This window comes from Pyxicephalus adspersus, chromosome 2 (genome assembly GCF_032062135.1).
Source record: "Pyxicephalus adspersus chromosome 2, UCB_Pads_2.0, whole genome shotgun sequence".
Taxonomy (NCBI): Eukaryota; Metazoa; Chordata; class Amphibia; order Anura; family Pyxicephalidae; genus Pyxicephalus; species Pyxicephalus adspersus.
This window is the reverse complement of record NC_092859.1, coordinates 28,307,721-28,325,818: the sequence shown is the minus strand read 5'-3', so window position 1 is coordinate 28,325,818 and position 18,098 is coordinate 28,307,721. Positions and strand designations below refer to the sequence as shown.

The 18,098-nt window shown below is 38.1% G+C and overlaps 1 protein-coding gene across 3 annotated transcripts; it reads right to left on the bottom strand.

Annotated features, from left to right (window-relative positions):
- Positions 1–368: 368 nt before the first annotated feature.
- On the bottom strand, positions 369–18,092 carry STRA8 (stimulated by retinoic acid 8). 3 transcript variants are annotated; one of them, XM_072400175.1, is made up of 10 exons: positions 16,345–18,092; positions 14,212–14,271; positions 12,795–12,999; positions 12,110–12,185; positions 10,461–10,548; positions 9,361–9,525; positions 6,802–7,090; positions 5,422–5,498; positions 4,431–4,533; positions 369–1,291 (listed from the first exon to the last, which is right to left on the bottom strand). In XM_072400175.1, the coding sequence occupies exons 3-10, from the start codon at positions 12,969–12,971 to the stop codon at positions 1,214–1,216; spliced, it is 1,053 nt and encodes a 350-aa protein (XP_072256276.1). In that variant the 5' UTR covers positions 12,972–12,999; positions 14,212–14,271; positions 16,345–18,092; the 3' UTR covers positions 369–1,213. The 3 variants fall into 3 exon arrangements, with proteins under 3 accessions (XP_072256276.1, XP_072256277.1, XP_072256278.1); XM_072400176.1 differs by having other exon boundaries at positions 9,361–9,489; XM_072400177.1 differs by lacking the exon at positions 9,361–9,525.
- Positions 18,093–18,098: the final 6 nt, after the last annotated feature.

Sequence of the window (18,098 nt, the reverse complement as noted above, 5' to 3'; positions counted from 1 at the left end):
CCAGGATTCACTATAGGAGGATTACCAAGGCTGCATTCATAAATGCAGCTGTGGGAACCCTCCTGTCAATGAGCGATCCCCGGGCACTACAGGTCGGAATGAGGGCAAGCCTCATTCTGACCTCTCCCCTGATTGGTCTTGCAGGTCCCAAAAATTCAGTCCCGCCGGCTGAATGTACAAAGGCTGTTCTCGCCTACATGTATGGTAAGCGAGAAGGGCCAAATTCGCTGCAATACCAAATTTAATAAATTTGCGCGCTCATCCCTAATCATTACATCGTAGGCAAAAGAAATACAATATAAATAATAAAATGTGAAGTTTTTTTTCATTGTCCCATTTCAGCTATTTATTCATGCAGACTCACAAAGAATAAAATACAATGAAGCCAAATGTCCAAAGGATGAACATTTTAATAGAACATAGAAAAAAAAAAAGTTCTGCACAGCAGCTCAAAAATGTCCCTCTTCCCTCTTCATAAAATCACAGTTGAAGAAGGAATTTTAAATACCATTTTAAATACGCATTGTATAAATACAATAAAACATCTGCTTATAGTTTTATAAATATATATATTATATATATCTGTCAACCACAAAAGTTTTAAAACTTTCTGCTACATTTTGTGAATAAATAACATGAGACAAGACTGAGGGATGGTCAGAGACACATACAAAGTCGCTGCGGCTGTATGTATAGCCAAAATTTGGCTGGTGGACAGGTTAGAACCCTCTTATTTTTATTACCTTGTGTCTCCATACAGAAGATTTATCCTAGTTGTCTTTGTGGCAACCATTGCTACCATGACAGAAGGTGCTGAATAATTTAACTTTTTGGTTGGTGGAAATAGTGGCTGTGTTCTTGAACCGTTTGAGGTCGCTAAGGCACTTTGACATAAAACAACCTGTTAAGTTGAAACATGTGAATACATGGAATGGAATAGAATACCTCAAATCCTATGTTCTTGTAGTCTTTAAGAATGTTGGAAAGCTAAACCACACTGACCTGGATACAGTCATAGATGTATAGTCAGCAGGCCTTAAAAAAGCCAAAATAGACCGCTAGCTGTGTTCAGCAGACTGCTATTCTGAACAAGGACTAACCCAATTAAACCCCATTTTAAGAATCAATGGGCTTATCACATTTAGCAAGATACTGGCTGTTTTGATGATGCTTTTTCCTGAATAGACGCCTCTCAGCGCAGTTCTTTAAATAATCACAGGTCGTCTTCATCGTCAAAAGTTTCGGTACATCTTAGGCGTGCCATCTCATAATCAAACTGTGGGGCAGATGTCTGAAAAAGCAAACATGCATTATACACAGGTTGCACATAAACATTAAAAAAAATAAAATAAAAGAAACTGTCGCTAGCTAGGGTGAGTCTGACCGCTAAACTATAACTCCTTAAGCTCAGATCTGTTCAGTGCCATTTGGTGAATTACTGCACGAGTTACCTTCCACTGCAGTAAAACAGCTTATCAATTTTGAAAAATCTGCACAGCCCTTTTTTTAGTGTAGCGCACTACAACCTATGATATGTCATTCTCAATTACAAAGCACTTCAAAATAGATGACTTTATCAGGAGAAAAGGCCTTGTTAAATAGTCGGACCACTTACCTACTAAATCAGAAATGGATATTCTCACAGCCTTTTTCAGGGTATTGACAGTCCTGCCATCAGCTATGTATAGGTAGATGACCCCTAGGGTGTTTCACAGGGTATATTTCCCTGCACCGTGCATAACTTATGGGTTATAACCCCTCTTCTAAGTGTCCTAAATGTATACATGAGCAGGCAGATATACATCATGCCTTTTGGAACTGTCCAACTGTTCTGGCGTTCAGTTACCCCCTTTTTAGTTAATTATGTACTCTTAACCCCTGAGTGGGCAATCCTAGGTACAATTGATTTATAGAGAGCATGAATAAAGCTACGTACACACTTCCAATTATTATCGTTGGAAAACGAACGACGAACGTTCATGCACGAAAATGGATATTCTCACAGCCTTTTTCAGGGTATTGACAGTCCTGCCATCAGCTATGTATAGGTAGATGACCCCTAGGGTGTTTCACAGGGTATATATTTCCCTGCACCGTCCATAGCTTATGGGTTATAACCCCTCTTCTAAGTGTCCTAAATGTATACATGAGCTGGAACTGTCCAACTGTTCTGGCGTTCAGTTACCCCCTTTTTGGTTAATTATGTACTCTTAATAGAGAGCATGAATAACTAGGGGAAGCAATGCTTTGTTATCCATTATCTCTTATCTCTATCTCTAGCTAGTGGCTAAAAAAACAATACTGCATTAATGGTTGGATCCAGACCTACATTACAGGTTTTTGAAGAAAAGCTGGACCATGTATTTAAAATTGCTTAGATTGCTTAGGCCTTCTTGGATAAAATTTTTTGAGATATGGGTATCATTCATAGAGATTCAATCTCACCCTATAAAAGGACAGATATTACGAACTGGTAACTGATTTTGGATTTACTGTAAACACTGAATTCTTAATGGAATGTTTAAACATTGTGTTTCTGCATACTTCTGTAACTTTGTTATGTATACCGTTGTATAATTGTACAACCTTGAATAAAAAAATTTTTTTAAAAAAGCACTACATGACACAAATATGTTTGATTCCTGTCTTAATACAATGCAGAAGTCTAAATGGGACCTCACATTTTGTATTTTTCTTTAAAGTGTTGAATGGAGTGGGAAACTGTTAAAACTTCTCAGTGCGTAGATGTGAAATGCCCCTTAAACTTTTTTGATTTTGGTCAGCATAGGATCATAGATGACTTCACCATTGACTGCCGAAAAGACATAATAATATCCCTCTGCATAAGGACTGGTTCCCCTGGAGGTTTGCAGGCCCATTCTCTCATTCAATATGGGATATGTAAAGGACTTCGCAGGTGCAACACCTGGAACATTCAAAGTAACATCATAATCTACCCAGAATCTACCTAGAAGGCATTTTTTCTTTTGAAGGGACTTTTTTTTAAACTTTATATGAAGTGTATTTGTACTTTGTATTACAGAGTCCTTAATTCATAAATCAGAAGAAGTCACTTGTACAAAGATAAAAGTTTCTCTCTGCTAGTCTTGTGCAACGGAAGTGGATCATTTCCAAGTCAGCTGATTAACTTTCCTGACTGGGGGATGTTAAGCTATAACATAGCTTGGAGAAGCATCTTTTCAGGATGACACAGCGAATTGGGTGGCTTATCAATGGGTAATGTTATTTTTTAAGTTTGAATACAGATAAAGAGAGCAAGAGTTAAAAGCAGCTCAAAAAGCAATCAGCAAAATCTCAAATCAGGCTGTAACATACTATTGAAATTTCAAAAGATGTTTTCGACATTTGTCATTTTGGAGCTTTCATTATGATACCTGGTGATCCTGCATTGAAGGTCTTTATTCAGGCACTTCCTGCTATGGTGTGAGAACACTTTATTACCATCTCCCAACTGGGGTCCTATGCTGTCATTTTGTGAAATGCACCACTGAAAAAAACTACAGGTGGCCATGCAAACACACATAGGGCTCTATTTATATTTTTTGTCCTATTTATTCCATTTTATTTGTTTTCCTTGTTAAGTTTACCTTTCCCTCTTTTTATGTTAATTTCAAAGCCCCTGAACATAGTATTGTCACCAAATTGCTGAGGGGTTCATGGTCATGGGAGCTATAGGGTAATTAGAATCTAAATGTCCTTCATTAGCATCCCAATAAGTTTTTGTCTTACATGACACTTTCAAACATTCATACATTCTACTAAGTGGAAGCTTATTCAATTATAATGGGCTGGGTGAATATTGTAGTACAAAATAATACAATGTAAATTAATAGTAACATTACCATTGTAAGATGTGTAAAATATTGTATTACTTTGTTCTACAACTGTCGCCCAATTTAATGCAATAGGTTTTCAATCAGTAAAATGTATGAAAGTGTGAAAAAACCTTTTGGGATACAAATGGAGTACTAATTACCCCTTTAATTGCCATATAAAAGTTCTTTTTTGCTTCTTTGCACCTGTTTCCTGACTACCTATTCCCACGGTCAAGTAATTTTGGTGACAATACTATGTTCCAAGTTCCGGGGCTTTACAATAATCATAAAAGTTGGCCAGCCAGCAATAGCCTACATTTAAAAATAGGATCGAATCCATAGACGCAAAATGTATAAGTGTACTCCATAGAATTGACATGGTCCATCAGCAACACTGAGCTAAAAATAATATAAGAACAGTATTTTTTTTAGGATGGGAGGACAGTCTTTACTCGTAAAGACAAGAGTACAATAAATACATAAAAATAAAATCTTTAAAAATAAAACATTGGAATCAATGTTAAATATAAAATTGACCAAACAACATTACACTTTACCTGCAAAGGACTATAAAAAATACAGTGATTTTTATACCTGAATGTAGGAGGACAGCCTGGACCTCAGAAAGTCATACACTTGCTGGTACAGATAGAGGTTTCCTTGAGGGCTGTCCCACAGGATTGGTTCAGATAATGAGCTTTGAAAAAAGCAAAAAGTTAGACAGGTGCTAAGGGAGATTAACAAATGAAATATACCATAACAACAATCAGATTTTAACTTTTATTAATGCAAAGCAATCAGAGGGGTGATTTCTAGAAGGCTACTGTGTTTCTGCAATCTGCATGTATCTGCATCATCCTTGGTGTGATTCAGATAGTGACAGCACTTCCTTTTACAGGATGACAATGCTAACCCACCACCTATCAATTACCAGAAGTGTTGTCAATGTCAATGTGTCGTGCATGCTGCTCTTGGTCTGCCCATTTCTCCTGCAGACCAGACTGGCATCTCAAGTGTTTTTAGCTTGCACATTAGGTGCTGTTACTTGCAGGACCTTCAGATATAAAACAGATTTACAAATCACAAAGGATTTGTTTCTGTACTCAATATATTATCATTAAACACAGGGTTTCATATTATAAATTATATTATAAAGGTCTTAAGGGTAGGTTCAGGAGTAGCTCCCAGGAGCTGACACCTTGTAAGCTGCTCGGTCACCCTTACCACAGCACTAGCCCTTAAAGTACCAGCACCTGCAGATTTGACAGTTGGTGGCAGTGAGCGGTACTTACACCAGTTATAAAATTTAATTTTCATAAACCGTAGTGCAAACATTGTGTGACATAAAAAATGCCACTACAATCATTCTATTCTACAGGGTCTCTGCTTTCAGAATATATATTTTGGGACAGTGTTAGGAGATTCCCAGTAAAATTTGACAGGCTGGGTGGTGATCAGGCAGGTAAGAATTGTTATTGCAGAAGGGACATCACCTGTCCTATTCTCCAATGACCAGCTGCCTAAATCATACATTTGCAAAGTGGACTTTAAAAGGCATGTGTATTATGTATATGTGGCTCTATACCTGGAACTGGAGGAGGTCTGAATTGCAGTGTATTCCAGAAAACTTGAAGCAACTTCAAAAGCATCTTCAACCAGAACCTTAGCGGTGACAGAAAATAGAAAGCATCCAGAGATTAATTTTTTTCTAATGGCACTACACTACCAAAATACTGTAAGGATGTATGTTGAGCAAATATTACACCATTTTACAATTACTGTAAGTTTAAGTTTTAGGATCAAAGGTAAGTCCACCTAAAACTAAAATCTTAGTTATAAGCTGTTGGACTAAACATTCCACCATCCCCCAAGACTTCAGCATGAGGTCTCCTATGTGAGGGTTTAGTCTTCACCCAAAGCAAAGCCAATGATCCATCAGGTATTTAAATGAAAAAAGAGTGTCAATCGCTATAATCAATAGTGATTAAAACAAACAATGTCAGGTACATGCACACAGAAAAAAAGCCAAATTAGCACAGTCCCTCCTTTTTTATTCAAACAATACAACTTGATTTAAACGTACAAAAGCTTCCTGCCAGACACAACACTCCTCCAAAAGTTTCCCCTCTGAAAAAGAGCTGAGCTCTGAGGGAGAAATACGTCAGAGGGGGCGAGTTGCATGCAGCAGGAGGTTTTTGTAATCGATGATGAAAAAAACAAATGAACACAGAAACAAAAACAAAAAAGAGGGCCAAAATTAGATACAGTGGTATCTTGGTATAAGTCCTTAATCCATTCCAGATCCTAGGATTTATACCAAACTATTTTTTTCCCATAAGAAATAAAAGGAAAATGATAAATCCGTTCCCATTAAAAAAATCCTATTGTTATTGGCATATTATACATTGATGGGGCTGTAAAGAAAATTTAAACACTGCTTAATACTGAAATACATAAATACAAAAGCAATCAGATGAAATAAATTAAAATTTAACCTCCCTTTACCTTACTGAGAAGAGTAGAGTGCCTACTAGGATGGTGCTGAGAAGGGAGGAGATTTTATGTAATTCACAGAGAGGTATAGCACGGGTTGTTAAATGAATGGTAGCAACTAGCGGACTCATGTGCAATTGTGGCTTTGTCTCGAGAGAGGTAAATATGTGAAGCACGCGGTGTTATGACTCAATTTGACCCATACAAGTTCCAAGCACAAAAGTTGTATACCAAACAAAAATTTTCATGTCCAAACAGGACTTATACCAAGTTGGACTTATTCCACAGCGGACTTATACTGAGGTGCCACTGTTGTTTTATATGGGACAGATCCTGTATAAGCCAGGTACCCACAGCAGGACCCTCCAAAGAGCTTATTCTAAGGCATTATAACCTCGGAGAGGTATAGCAGTGATTAATGTCATTAAGTGAGGGTTCACATTTCTTTGATTGTTTGGATCTTTTCATTTACCTCTTCCGGGGTGGAGGACAGGAAGGAGCCTGAAGCCTCCTGGCTCCCCGCTGAGTTGTCTATCGCACCCCTATCAGGGTAGCCTAGGTCAGATGGGAACCCGCAAAAGCTGTGTGAACTCTGAGTTTGGGGGATACCATTCTGCCAGTTGTTGAAACCCCCCTCCAGCTTAAGGTCTTGCCACAGGTTAGAGATGGCTTTGGACACTACAGGTTGTGCAACCTGCTCTGAAGGAACAATCTGGCTCTCTGTCAACATATCCATGGTCTGCCTATAGAAATGCAAGTACCTGCAACAAAACAATGACAACAACAATTAAATGAATATAGGCAACGTATCGCTTTTCATGTCATTTGCAAGCAATGTGCCACATGTGTCCAGCCTATTTGCTAACTTTTTTCCAGAATCCCTATGCCCCTATAACAGTCTCACCACCTCTTTCAGAAGATTGTATGAAGTTTATGTTACATTTGTGTGCAGGCTATGGGCATTTCAAAACTAATCTTAACATGCACTAAATATCTTTAAACCAAGTCCTCACTTACCTGTGTACCTGCAGGCATTGTTAAAAAATGAATTGTACAAGAAGTCATTCAATGCATTGTTTCAGAAATTTCCCTTACCTAGCAGTGATTAAACAGATCGACTCACCCTGCCACCTCTTCCAACATTAACTCAACAGGTCAGCTCACCCTGTTTCACCTTTCCAACAGTGACTCTGCATCTCAGCAATACTGGCAGTAAAGAACTGTTTGGATATGTAATGCAATCTGCTAGAATTTTTGCAGTGTACTGGTAGTCCCTGGGTTAAGGACATCCGACATAAGGACACCTCTTAGATACGAACGAACGGGGCTTGCTCCTGTGCAGAATGGAGGCTTGATGGGGGGAGGTGGGTGGTTTGCATGACTTGAAGAAGAAATGTTTTGCTAAACACAGCTGAGGTTGTGGGTGATCTTAGGGGGTGAGCTCTTTCTGCAACCTCTTGTAACTGTTGCTCCAGACAGTAATGAATGTCTAGGCTCCATAAAGATTTTTTTTTGCTTTGTTTGTGATTAACTCACAGTGAGGATTTTATACAGTAACTGACACCATGCTGCCTAATATGTTGAGACAAACATTTGTCCTAATTGCATTTAATAATCTTTTGCTAAACCCAGCTGAGGTTGTGGGTGATTTTAAGGACTGAGCTCTTCTGCAAGCTCTTGTAACTCTTTAATGACAAAGACAAACTCTGCAGCTGTTTCTTTTTGCATATAAAAAGCACACCTTGCTCCAAAAAATGAATGAAAGTCTAGGCTCCATAAAGTTATTTTTTGTGCTTTCTTTGTGATTAACTCACAGTGAGGATTTTATACAGTAACTGACACCACACTGCCTAATAATATGTTGAGAAAACATCTGTCCTAATTGCATTTATTAAAATAATTGTACCTGTTGCAACTTACATACAAATTCAACTTAAGAACAAGCCTACAGTCCCTATCTCGTATGTAACCTGGGACTACCTGTACAATATATAAATGGCATGGAGATAATTTTTTTCCCCCAGCTAACTTAGCATTTTGTGTTAACGTTTAAATCCAGAAACTCGTATCAGGATTAGGATAACAAGGTCATGCGGTAAAGCGGCATACATATTTTCAATTATTGTATCTTTTCCAGTGAGAAAAGACTGACAGATGAACTAATGAATGCTGTACACATAACTCCATTCTGCTCTATGGAGAAGGAAGGGGGCAGAATGAGGGAGCTGCACCCTGCTGTGTTCATCCCCCTTCAATTCTACTGCTGCATACACACTTCCAATAATTATCGTTGGAAACGAACGATTGATCGGCCGAAAATCGTTCACAAAAAAGGTGACCAACGACTGACCAATAAATGAGGACTGTTGTTGGAAATGAACGACGGTCACGGTGGATCTGATTGGCCGACGATCGTTCGCTATCTGTCGTGTGTACGGTCATTCAGTGATCGTGCATGTTTCTGCAGTACACTTTCTCCTTTACATGTCACTCCCTGAATCATTCAAACGATTGTATCTAGCGTGTGTACACTATTGGGGGATTATATTTGAACGATCATACCTTTACAGCATGTACAGAATTGTGCACAATACGATCATTCAAATATAATCGTGCATAATCGTTGATCAGTTGCAATCGTTCGTTTTCTAACGATAATTATTGGAAGTGTGTACCTAGCTTAAGATCTGTGCAGATGAAAAGGACATTGGAAAAGAGTTATAAGGATACAGGTAAGGCAGAGCTGTTGGTGGGCGAGCTCTGTCTAACTCTGCTCCAAGGATTCTTTAGCATAGATTATATGGTCAATGCTTTGTCTTAAATTTAGCTTATTTATTCACCTAACCATAACATCTGTGGATATTAAACTAAATGTACATTTTTGATTATAAGTAGCTTTGGCTACATTGGTACAGTATATATAGCGGAGAAGTCTAATTTCATTTAAGATTAAGCAAAAAAAAAAAAAAAAAATACAAATATAAATACATTTTTAGCTATAATAACTGTTCAACAAATACACTGTTTTTACCGTTCAAATTCAATAAGATCTGGGGAGTACAAAGGCTCTGATGTCTGCGGACTGTCAATCAGCATTTCTTCTTCTACCTCTTCAGGATTCATTTCAAAATTCAACTGATGATCCAAAGATAATGGCTCCCTGTCAGATGTTACTGCGGTGTTAGTAACAGCGCCCCTAACAGTTAAACATCAGATATTACAGACAGGATTACGATACTCAGCATATTGTCTTTCTATTAAAAATTGTTTCTTAGTCCCTTTCTGAGCCAACACTTTGCATACTGGTGGCTCTGAATTGCTGTCACTGACAACTCCAAACCTATTGGATTTTATTCACGTTCAGGTATGATATACTGATTCTATTCAGTCCTGACATAAAAAGACTTTAGCCTGCAGACATGGAGGTGTTTCTCTGTTTATGTCATATACTATAAATCCAAAAGTTTGTAAGTTTTGAATGAAATAATTTAAAAATAGATCCCATCTACTAAATTTGGCCTGGGCATCAAATCATTAATGACCTCTGGTCCTGAAAGGGTTGTGCATGGATGGATCATTTTGCAAAGGTAGTCCTACAGTTAAAGCTAGGATATCACACCATCTATTTAAATGACACCGTGTTAATGTTTAATGAATACCACTGTGAATTTACATACTTTGCTCCATGGTGAGATTTCAGGTTAAAGTGATTTCTGTTAGGATTTATGCAAGAGGTTAATCCTTGCAGCAGTTTGTTTGGTGAAATAAATGTACATCATGAATTTTTCTCTGCTGCAGGAAAATCTGACAAGCAATTACATAAGCATCCTTGTCCATTCAGAGGCAGCTGCTTGGGATGTGTCAGCAGAGGGGGGGGGATACAAAAAAGGGAAGAACCTTTTCACGATTCACAATTTTTTAAGAATTGCTGGAGAGAAGGCGAGTGTGGTGGTCACACTTTGATTTAAAAGACCCTGACTGAAGACTGCATTCATAGGAGCAATCAAGGCAAGACAACCTCATTTTAATAGGTATTAGCAAAAGTTTCTGGAAACCATTTAGCTGTAGGCATGAGGAAGGATAAGTCACAGAGAAGATGGTTGAGTTCTGCTAAGAAGTTTGATTTCATACCCTTGCTCATGACAAAAATTCTTCTGCCTGTATTCCTCCTTGACATCCTTCAGATGGCTACATTCGCTATCCTCTAGCATAAAGTAACCTGTTAAATAATTGAAATAGTGAGAATTAATATTCTTCTCATCAACACCGCAACAAAGGCATTTATGTGATGTACACACATCCAATATCTTTCACTGAAAACAAGATTTCGCGATAGCTATTCAGGCAACGTCCGTTCTGTTCATTGGAAGGGGGGATGACGTGAAAACTGCACCCTATTGTGCTCTCCTCTATTGACATACATAGCAGTTGTACATGACTGATAATTTATTGATCCTCCAGGACTGATAAATGAAGGATGTCTGGGGACCGCTTTACACATGTCAGATTCTCACCTGAACGCGACCCTCCATGGGGGAAAAATATTATGATGTGTGAGCAGCCTAACCAGCAGTTGAAAATCAAAAGTCTTCCATTTAAATTTTTGACCCACAAAAACTGCTTGGAGCCAGAAACAAAGTTTCATAAGCGATGTTACAAATAACTGATTATCAATGGCCACCCTTGATCTGATGGTATTCCCCAACATTGAAACTTACACAACCTGTAACACCATGTAAATAAGTAGGTCACTGAAAGCACTTTTAGACCTTGTTCACATGGACTTCAGATTACATAGCAGCAGTGTGTACCACAAGCTTTGTCAAAGCATTTTGACAAACTTTAAGCATCTTTATAGTCTTAAAAACAGTATTTAGCTCAAATCTGGAAAGGTTACACAGAGATCTTAAGGTATATCTCAGGCCAAGAACATAAATATGTCAATTTTGCAGCTTACCAATGCTTGGGTGATAAGTTCTATAGGTTGCATATGCTTTTGTATTTTATTTTATAGAAACAAGGATCTTGTACTATTGCAACAATGCTGACTCCCTATACTGTGTATGTGGAGGAGAAGCATTATCATTCTAGGATATAAAGTTAGGACTGAAAAAAAAACCCAAACCTCTTTTATGATGTTCTTAACATAGCAGAAAGTGTTGTTTAGTTCACGCTGGGTAACTTAGGACCAATAACAAAGAACAAAATAGTGCAGGAGAACACTTGATTTCTGACAATATAAACATGTATTTTGTTTTGAGCTTATTAAACTAATATACCAAACACTTTCAATTATATATTAAACAGATCATTGATGGTAAATAAAACTTATTAAAGTTTATTGTTAGGGTTTACATACACTTTAGGAGTAATGCATGGTTCTTCTCAATACCAAGCCTAAAGACTGGTATTTCCATGCTGCAGAGTTATAAGGGTGCTCCACTAAATGCCAGGTACCTGCTCAGAATCACCTGAGAACTTCAAGATAATTAACCAAAAAACACTGGCTATGTACTGCCGCTAGCTTTCACAACTTCCACACTTCCACAAAAGGTGGAGTGGTTTTTGTTCATGGAAGGTACTGCTGAGTTGGAGTCTATAATGTGTAATGTCTAGCCACAGCATAGAAGTTACACATCCATCCTTTATTTGTTTCAACCCAAACACAAAAAAGCAGACACAGTGAACAGATAATGTCCACAATACTTTGATATGTAAACTTCATATATAAAGGGTCTTAAGCCATATAACCCTGTTTAGAAGTTAAGACAACTTCCCACCTTTCATCTTCAGCAGGGAATCCAGTGTGTTTTCCAGCTCCATTATGTAGGCTTTGGTCTGATTCAATACCTGATCCTAAAAAGAAAGAAAAAAAGTCACAAGCAAACCAGGACATCTACCATTTCAAATTATCAGTCATTTAAGGCTGATAACTCAGAACACAATTTCATTAAAGCCAAAACTAAAAAAAACGAAAACACAAAAACAGTAGACTGTCCCTAGGTGTTTGGTTACATAGACATCATATTTAGAAACAAGACAAAAGCTTTATGCTTTCCTGTAGCTTTGATTTGTTTTTAAAGTCCATCAGCAGCATCAAGGAGGAAAAGAAGCAGCTCTGTCAACAATACTCACCTTTTCTATGGTGCTCCCCTCTGCAGTGATTCCACTCCACCACTAGATGTCCTTGGTCTTCCAGAGTGAATGATGCAGAGCCTCTCCTAATCACTTACTATGAGACCAGGCTGTCATAGACACTCCCCCAGACTAATCTCAGTGCCCAGACTCACATTTACTGCAAACTGCTGCATAGCTTAGTGTTGTGCTATGTTAGTGTATTATGCAGAAATGAAGGGGTTCAGGGAGGGGGAGAAGATTGAGGAGTTTTAACCATGCAGTAGGCTCCTTAGATATGTCAATTATGTTTAGTCATTCATAACCGGAATCAAAGTAGACACCACCTACCCTTGTAGCTTGCTTATTCGGATAAGGAAATACAATCTGACCCAGCTGATGGATGAGGTGAATGATGGAAGAAGTGTTTGGAGGTCGCTCTGGACATTTCCTGGTGGAAACCGTTCCTGAACCCTTTCTACGTTTTCCCTTCTTGCTGCTGCTGCTTCCCTCATCAAACAGGTCCATTCAAACAGTAAGCATGCTGTACCTACACCTGTTTAAAGAGTGCATATGCTTACAATTAAAGGGTCAGAGCACCCAAACTAGAGAGTTAATCCATCTAACAGATTTTTTATTCTCTCCGAGCGTCTATTTGTTAGATTACAGTATGGAGTTCCTGGATATGCGTAGCTGCTGTGCCCTCTATTAAAAGCTAACATCACAGTGCTGAGTAACTGCGTCTGTGTACTGAGAGACTCCCACCATCCCTGCACTGGGTTTCCAGGTCTGCACACTTGCTGTTTCTATTATGAGCGGTTTCCACTATCTCTGAGCTGAGTTCCCAGGTCTGCACACTTGCTGTGCACATTATGAGCGATTTCCACTTTGCATACACAAAGGCTATGTACACACTTGGGATAAAAGTTGCTGAAAATTATGTTTCATGATCATATCCAGTAAAAGATGAAGTCAGCACACATGAAATGAGTCAGCACACAGCGCTGTTCTATGAAGAGGGAAGGAGGAGTGAGTGGCACCCTGCTGTGCTCTCCTCCATTGACCTGCATAATTTTAGGTACCTGATCAGTCATTATTTGATACACCAGTACAGATGAATTAACAACATCGGGGGAGTGGTTGTACTCACCCGTTGAGCAAGATATTTCATCTTGGGTGAGAATAATTTGATGTGTGTATGCAGCCAATGTTCTCTAGCCTGCACACCTATTATACCCAGGAAGCCATGAACGATGGATTAGTTATTCCCTTTATATTAAGGAGAAAGCAACAGGAAACGTGGAAACTCCCCAAGATGACTGGCAACATCCAAACCCCATTATCAATGATAAAGCGTACTGCTACTTGAATCCCTCAAATGTCTGATATTTCGATCTCAATTTCAATTTAGTTTTCAATGGAAGTAAAGTTGAATTAACAGTGTTTACTACTCAAACACTTGTTTGAGAATTTAGTTATTAAGTTTACATCTATTTTAATTGTGGGTTCCCAATATTTGTTTATTAACTTGCTTTGTGCTAACAAATGAAAGATTGCTGTAATTACTGGAAAATGGCTACAAGTGCGGGCAGCACAAGATTTAAAATGCTTTGACCCACTTGATTCCCCATTCACCCAAATTATTTCTTAATTAGAAAATACATTGTATTGAGCTTTTTAGGAATCAGAATAGGAATAGGTGTTAAGAAAACTGAATTCTTTCACTAATATTTACAATGCATTTTATGATTATTACAGCTTTACTCACTTCTTTAGCAATGGGACTGTCCAGCTTGATTTGGATTACACTGTGTGTTTCTATGGTTGGCTGTAAAATGGGAAAATAATAGCATCAGAAAGAAGGTCTGCCCACTTGCATAGCACCAGTGCCAAAAGTAGCTGCCATTCTGAAATTTAGCGGTGGCTCAGAGGTTAGCACTCTGGCCTTTTTAGTGCTAAGTCCCAGGTTCAAATCTCAGCCAGGGCACAATCTGCATGGAGTTTGCATAGATTTCCTCTGGGTACTTGTATTTCATTCCAAAAACATGCAGTTCAGTTAATTGGTTTCCCCCTGGACTTTATTAATGACATATGACTATGGTAGGGACATTAGATTGTAAGCTCCTTGGAGGGACAACTAGTGACATGACTATGGATTTTAAACAGTGCTGTGTAATATGTCAGCACTATATAAAATACTGGCTAATAATGAAAAGAATAAATAATGGTAACATCCAATCACTTCCTGTGACTCCAGTTTTACACATACATTTCACAGCTGGTCTTCAATGCTGTTTTGCTGCATTTTTCCATAAACATAAACTAAAACCCAATTTAAACCTAAGTTTGCAGCCAAGCTTGGTAAAATGTATGTTTTTGCAGTGCAAAACACACAATTAAGGTGTTGTTTTGTATGGCACCCCGTCATACCACACAAGTGAACATAAATATATGTGTGTTTCAGTGCACCAGAATGGATTGGAAGTGATTTCAAAACTGGTTTAATGGAACACATTTGACCAGCAATTAAAGCATATTAGAATGTGTGGTATTGCACCGGACAAATGTGAGGGGGTTCTCATTTTATTTTTTCCCTGTGCATTTGTCAAATATATTTAAAAATATACCTTACAAAGCATTATGAAATATAATCACACAAGCTAAACACAGAGAAAACAATCTTGGTACATCCACAAATATGACAATGCAATGTACATTCCTTTTACACCTAAATGTATGTATGTTTCACTACATCACAGGACACATTAATTGTAAATCCATGTCCACTATTTTTGTGTTATCTGGCAGGCCATTTATTATGAATGGACGGAGCTCACTTGAAATTTTTTTACTAAACTAAACTTTTTGTACTAAAAGATAAAAAGACATTAAAAACCCTTAAGAACTCTGCACTGTGTATGAACACTAAAAACGCGTCAACACAGACATACCTTCAGGGTCCTTTTTGAAATGTTTAACCCTTGCATCTGTAAAGTTTACAATCCTATGGAGAGACCATCTGTTATTGGCATACTTTATAGACTGTCTCTAACGGTTTTATATTCTACACATGAAGGGCTTGTGGTGGCGAGTGTGCATCTTTTATATAAGCCTAAGCAAGACTTTTCTACTGAGCAAAATAGGACTCAATAGCACCATTGCTTTGGCTTTATGTACATAAAGGGGTCTGCAAGTATCACCATTCCCACATAACACCCTTGTCGTGATACAGAAAACATGGCTATGAAAGCATACTGTAACTACTACTGTAAAGTATATATAAATTACGATACAATGCCCTGAACACCACTATGCCTGGGCTAAAGGTGTCATCTATTAACAACGAAATAAAACATCACAAATAAAAATAGTTTGGGGCGCATTTACACTCTGTTGTTAATGTGTTTTCTTTGTTTGCTGATTGTTTATATTATTGTCCAATTGAATGGATCCTGAACAAGCCTGAACATATCTGAGCTGAAGGGCTGCCTGAGCAATGCATTAACATTTCCATACCTACGTTGTGCTGTTCTTAAGGGCTGATACCGTAAATGTAGATTGGTTTGAATCTTGGAATGAATGGCAACACACATATACATCAGGCTACATTGATAAAATAATAACCCAGTAGAAGAAGGTTTAATTTCAGTCTTGTGACTACTACTTTTAAATTCAATTGGACCCAGCTGGGAAAAAAAAAACTTTTTTAAAAAAAAGATCTAATCCTGGAATGTTGGATTGATAGATGGAGCCAAAGGTATAATTTGTTCTACAGTGATGGACAGGTGTAAACCTAACTTTAAAAAAAACTTTCCCCAAACGATTTTGTCTGTAGTGACCGAACATACATGATAACGTCCATCCAGTGGCAGCTTTTCCCATGGCATAACTCAGCACTTACTTGTTGGTCAGCAGTCTTAGCTCTGCACAAGCCTTGCAGCCAAGAAGCCCCAGGGATGTAGACTCAACACTGCTTGATATTGGTGATTAAGGAGAATGGGGTTTAACAAGCTTCAGTTATCACCAATTACTGCTGTATCAGTGTTATCTGCAAATCAAAAACTAAGAATTAAATAACAATGTTCTATGATCAGTTGCAATGCAAATACAAGAGAATGCTTTTGTAAATTCAGAACTGATATTTCCTAAAATGAGAAAAATGCACTTTAAATAAAAAAAATACAGGATAAATAAAAAAGGGCATTTTGTAATCATTTTAAGCGTCAGTCCACCAAACACTGACATTTCATGTATGGGGATATGAATGAGGGTGAGGTAAAGTAGATATAAAGCTGAAAATGTATTGGGTTAAATTACTGTTTCTATTATTATATTACATTCTTTTTCAATGTTTATTACAGTGCAGCTGATCTTCTGTAGTTGCTCTGCAGTCCACAAGCACTAACGGGGTGACAACACAGAATCGCAAAAGGATAGAAATTCAGAGCTTGCAGTGTTCACCATATGTGACCGGGTGACATTAAAGGAGCACAATTAGGAGACGGGGACAGATCACTGTCATCCTTTCTTAGGAAGGACTTTCATGGTGGCTTGCACATGTTGAATACTAGACAGCTCTTTAAGCAGCTCATAGCTATTCGGTTTCTAATTCAGTGTTCTCTCAGCCCCTTTTAGCTGGACGCACCACCCGGCATGTTTCAGCAACCATTCGGCTGTTTGGGTGGTAACTGAAAAGTTGGGTCACAATACAGAGCGGCCACCCAGCTACGGCTTTTTCCCAACCAGCTTAAAAATATTTCTAGGGAGAATACTGTAATTGTTATAATTATATCAATGGAATATAAAATGTGTGAGCTTTAAATCCCTGCAAAAATCTGTTTACCTAACTACAAGTGATGTGAAAGAACACAGAAGACAGACACAATTTAGACTTTTCTTTATTAAATAAGTCTCAGAGAAGGAATGTCATAAATAATTTGTAGCCATTGGATTCAAATTTTCAACCATTGTTGACCAAGTTTGAATCTGTTGCTGGAAACAGTTTGGGGTCCGCGTGCACAGGCCTTTGCTATACAGGCTTCATTACATGAATAAGTGCTGGTGTACCCTCCGCTTGCTGCTAATAAACTGCCCACCTATAATAGTCATATGAACACCAGAGACATTTACATTGGAGGCTGAAGCATGATTTATTTAATGCCATGGAAAACAAGAAGTAGAAAACTAGAAAACTGTCCCATGCAGCTTCTCTTTACTGGCAGACACACAGTAAACACCAACAAAAAAATTAAACAAACATGGTGTTTTTATAGCAGACAGGATCGAGAGCAGAATTCTCCAGGGAAGGATTACTAGTTTATTTATCAGACATCCAAATAACTGCAAGAGAAACATCAAATAAACGCTGGAATTACGGTATTTAAAGATAACCTCACAAGCTGCTGCGGGTCAAATGAATTCAAAAGCAGCTTAGGGCACCTGAGAAGGAGGTCAAAAGCAAGACAGGAGGAGGTTAGATGCATGTAAAGTGCATGAAGGAACCCATATGGAATTTAGAAAAGCCCCAGACCGATATCAAAAGCTAGCAGAAAGCATGAATGCATTTACCTATCTATACAAAGGCTTTAAAATGAGAGGTCTTTACCCAGCGCACTGATTGTCACAGCTGCATGTATGAGTTTGGACTGCGGTTCC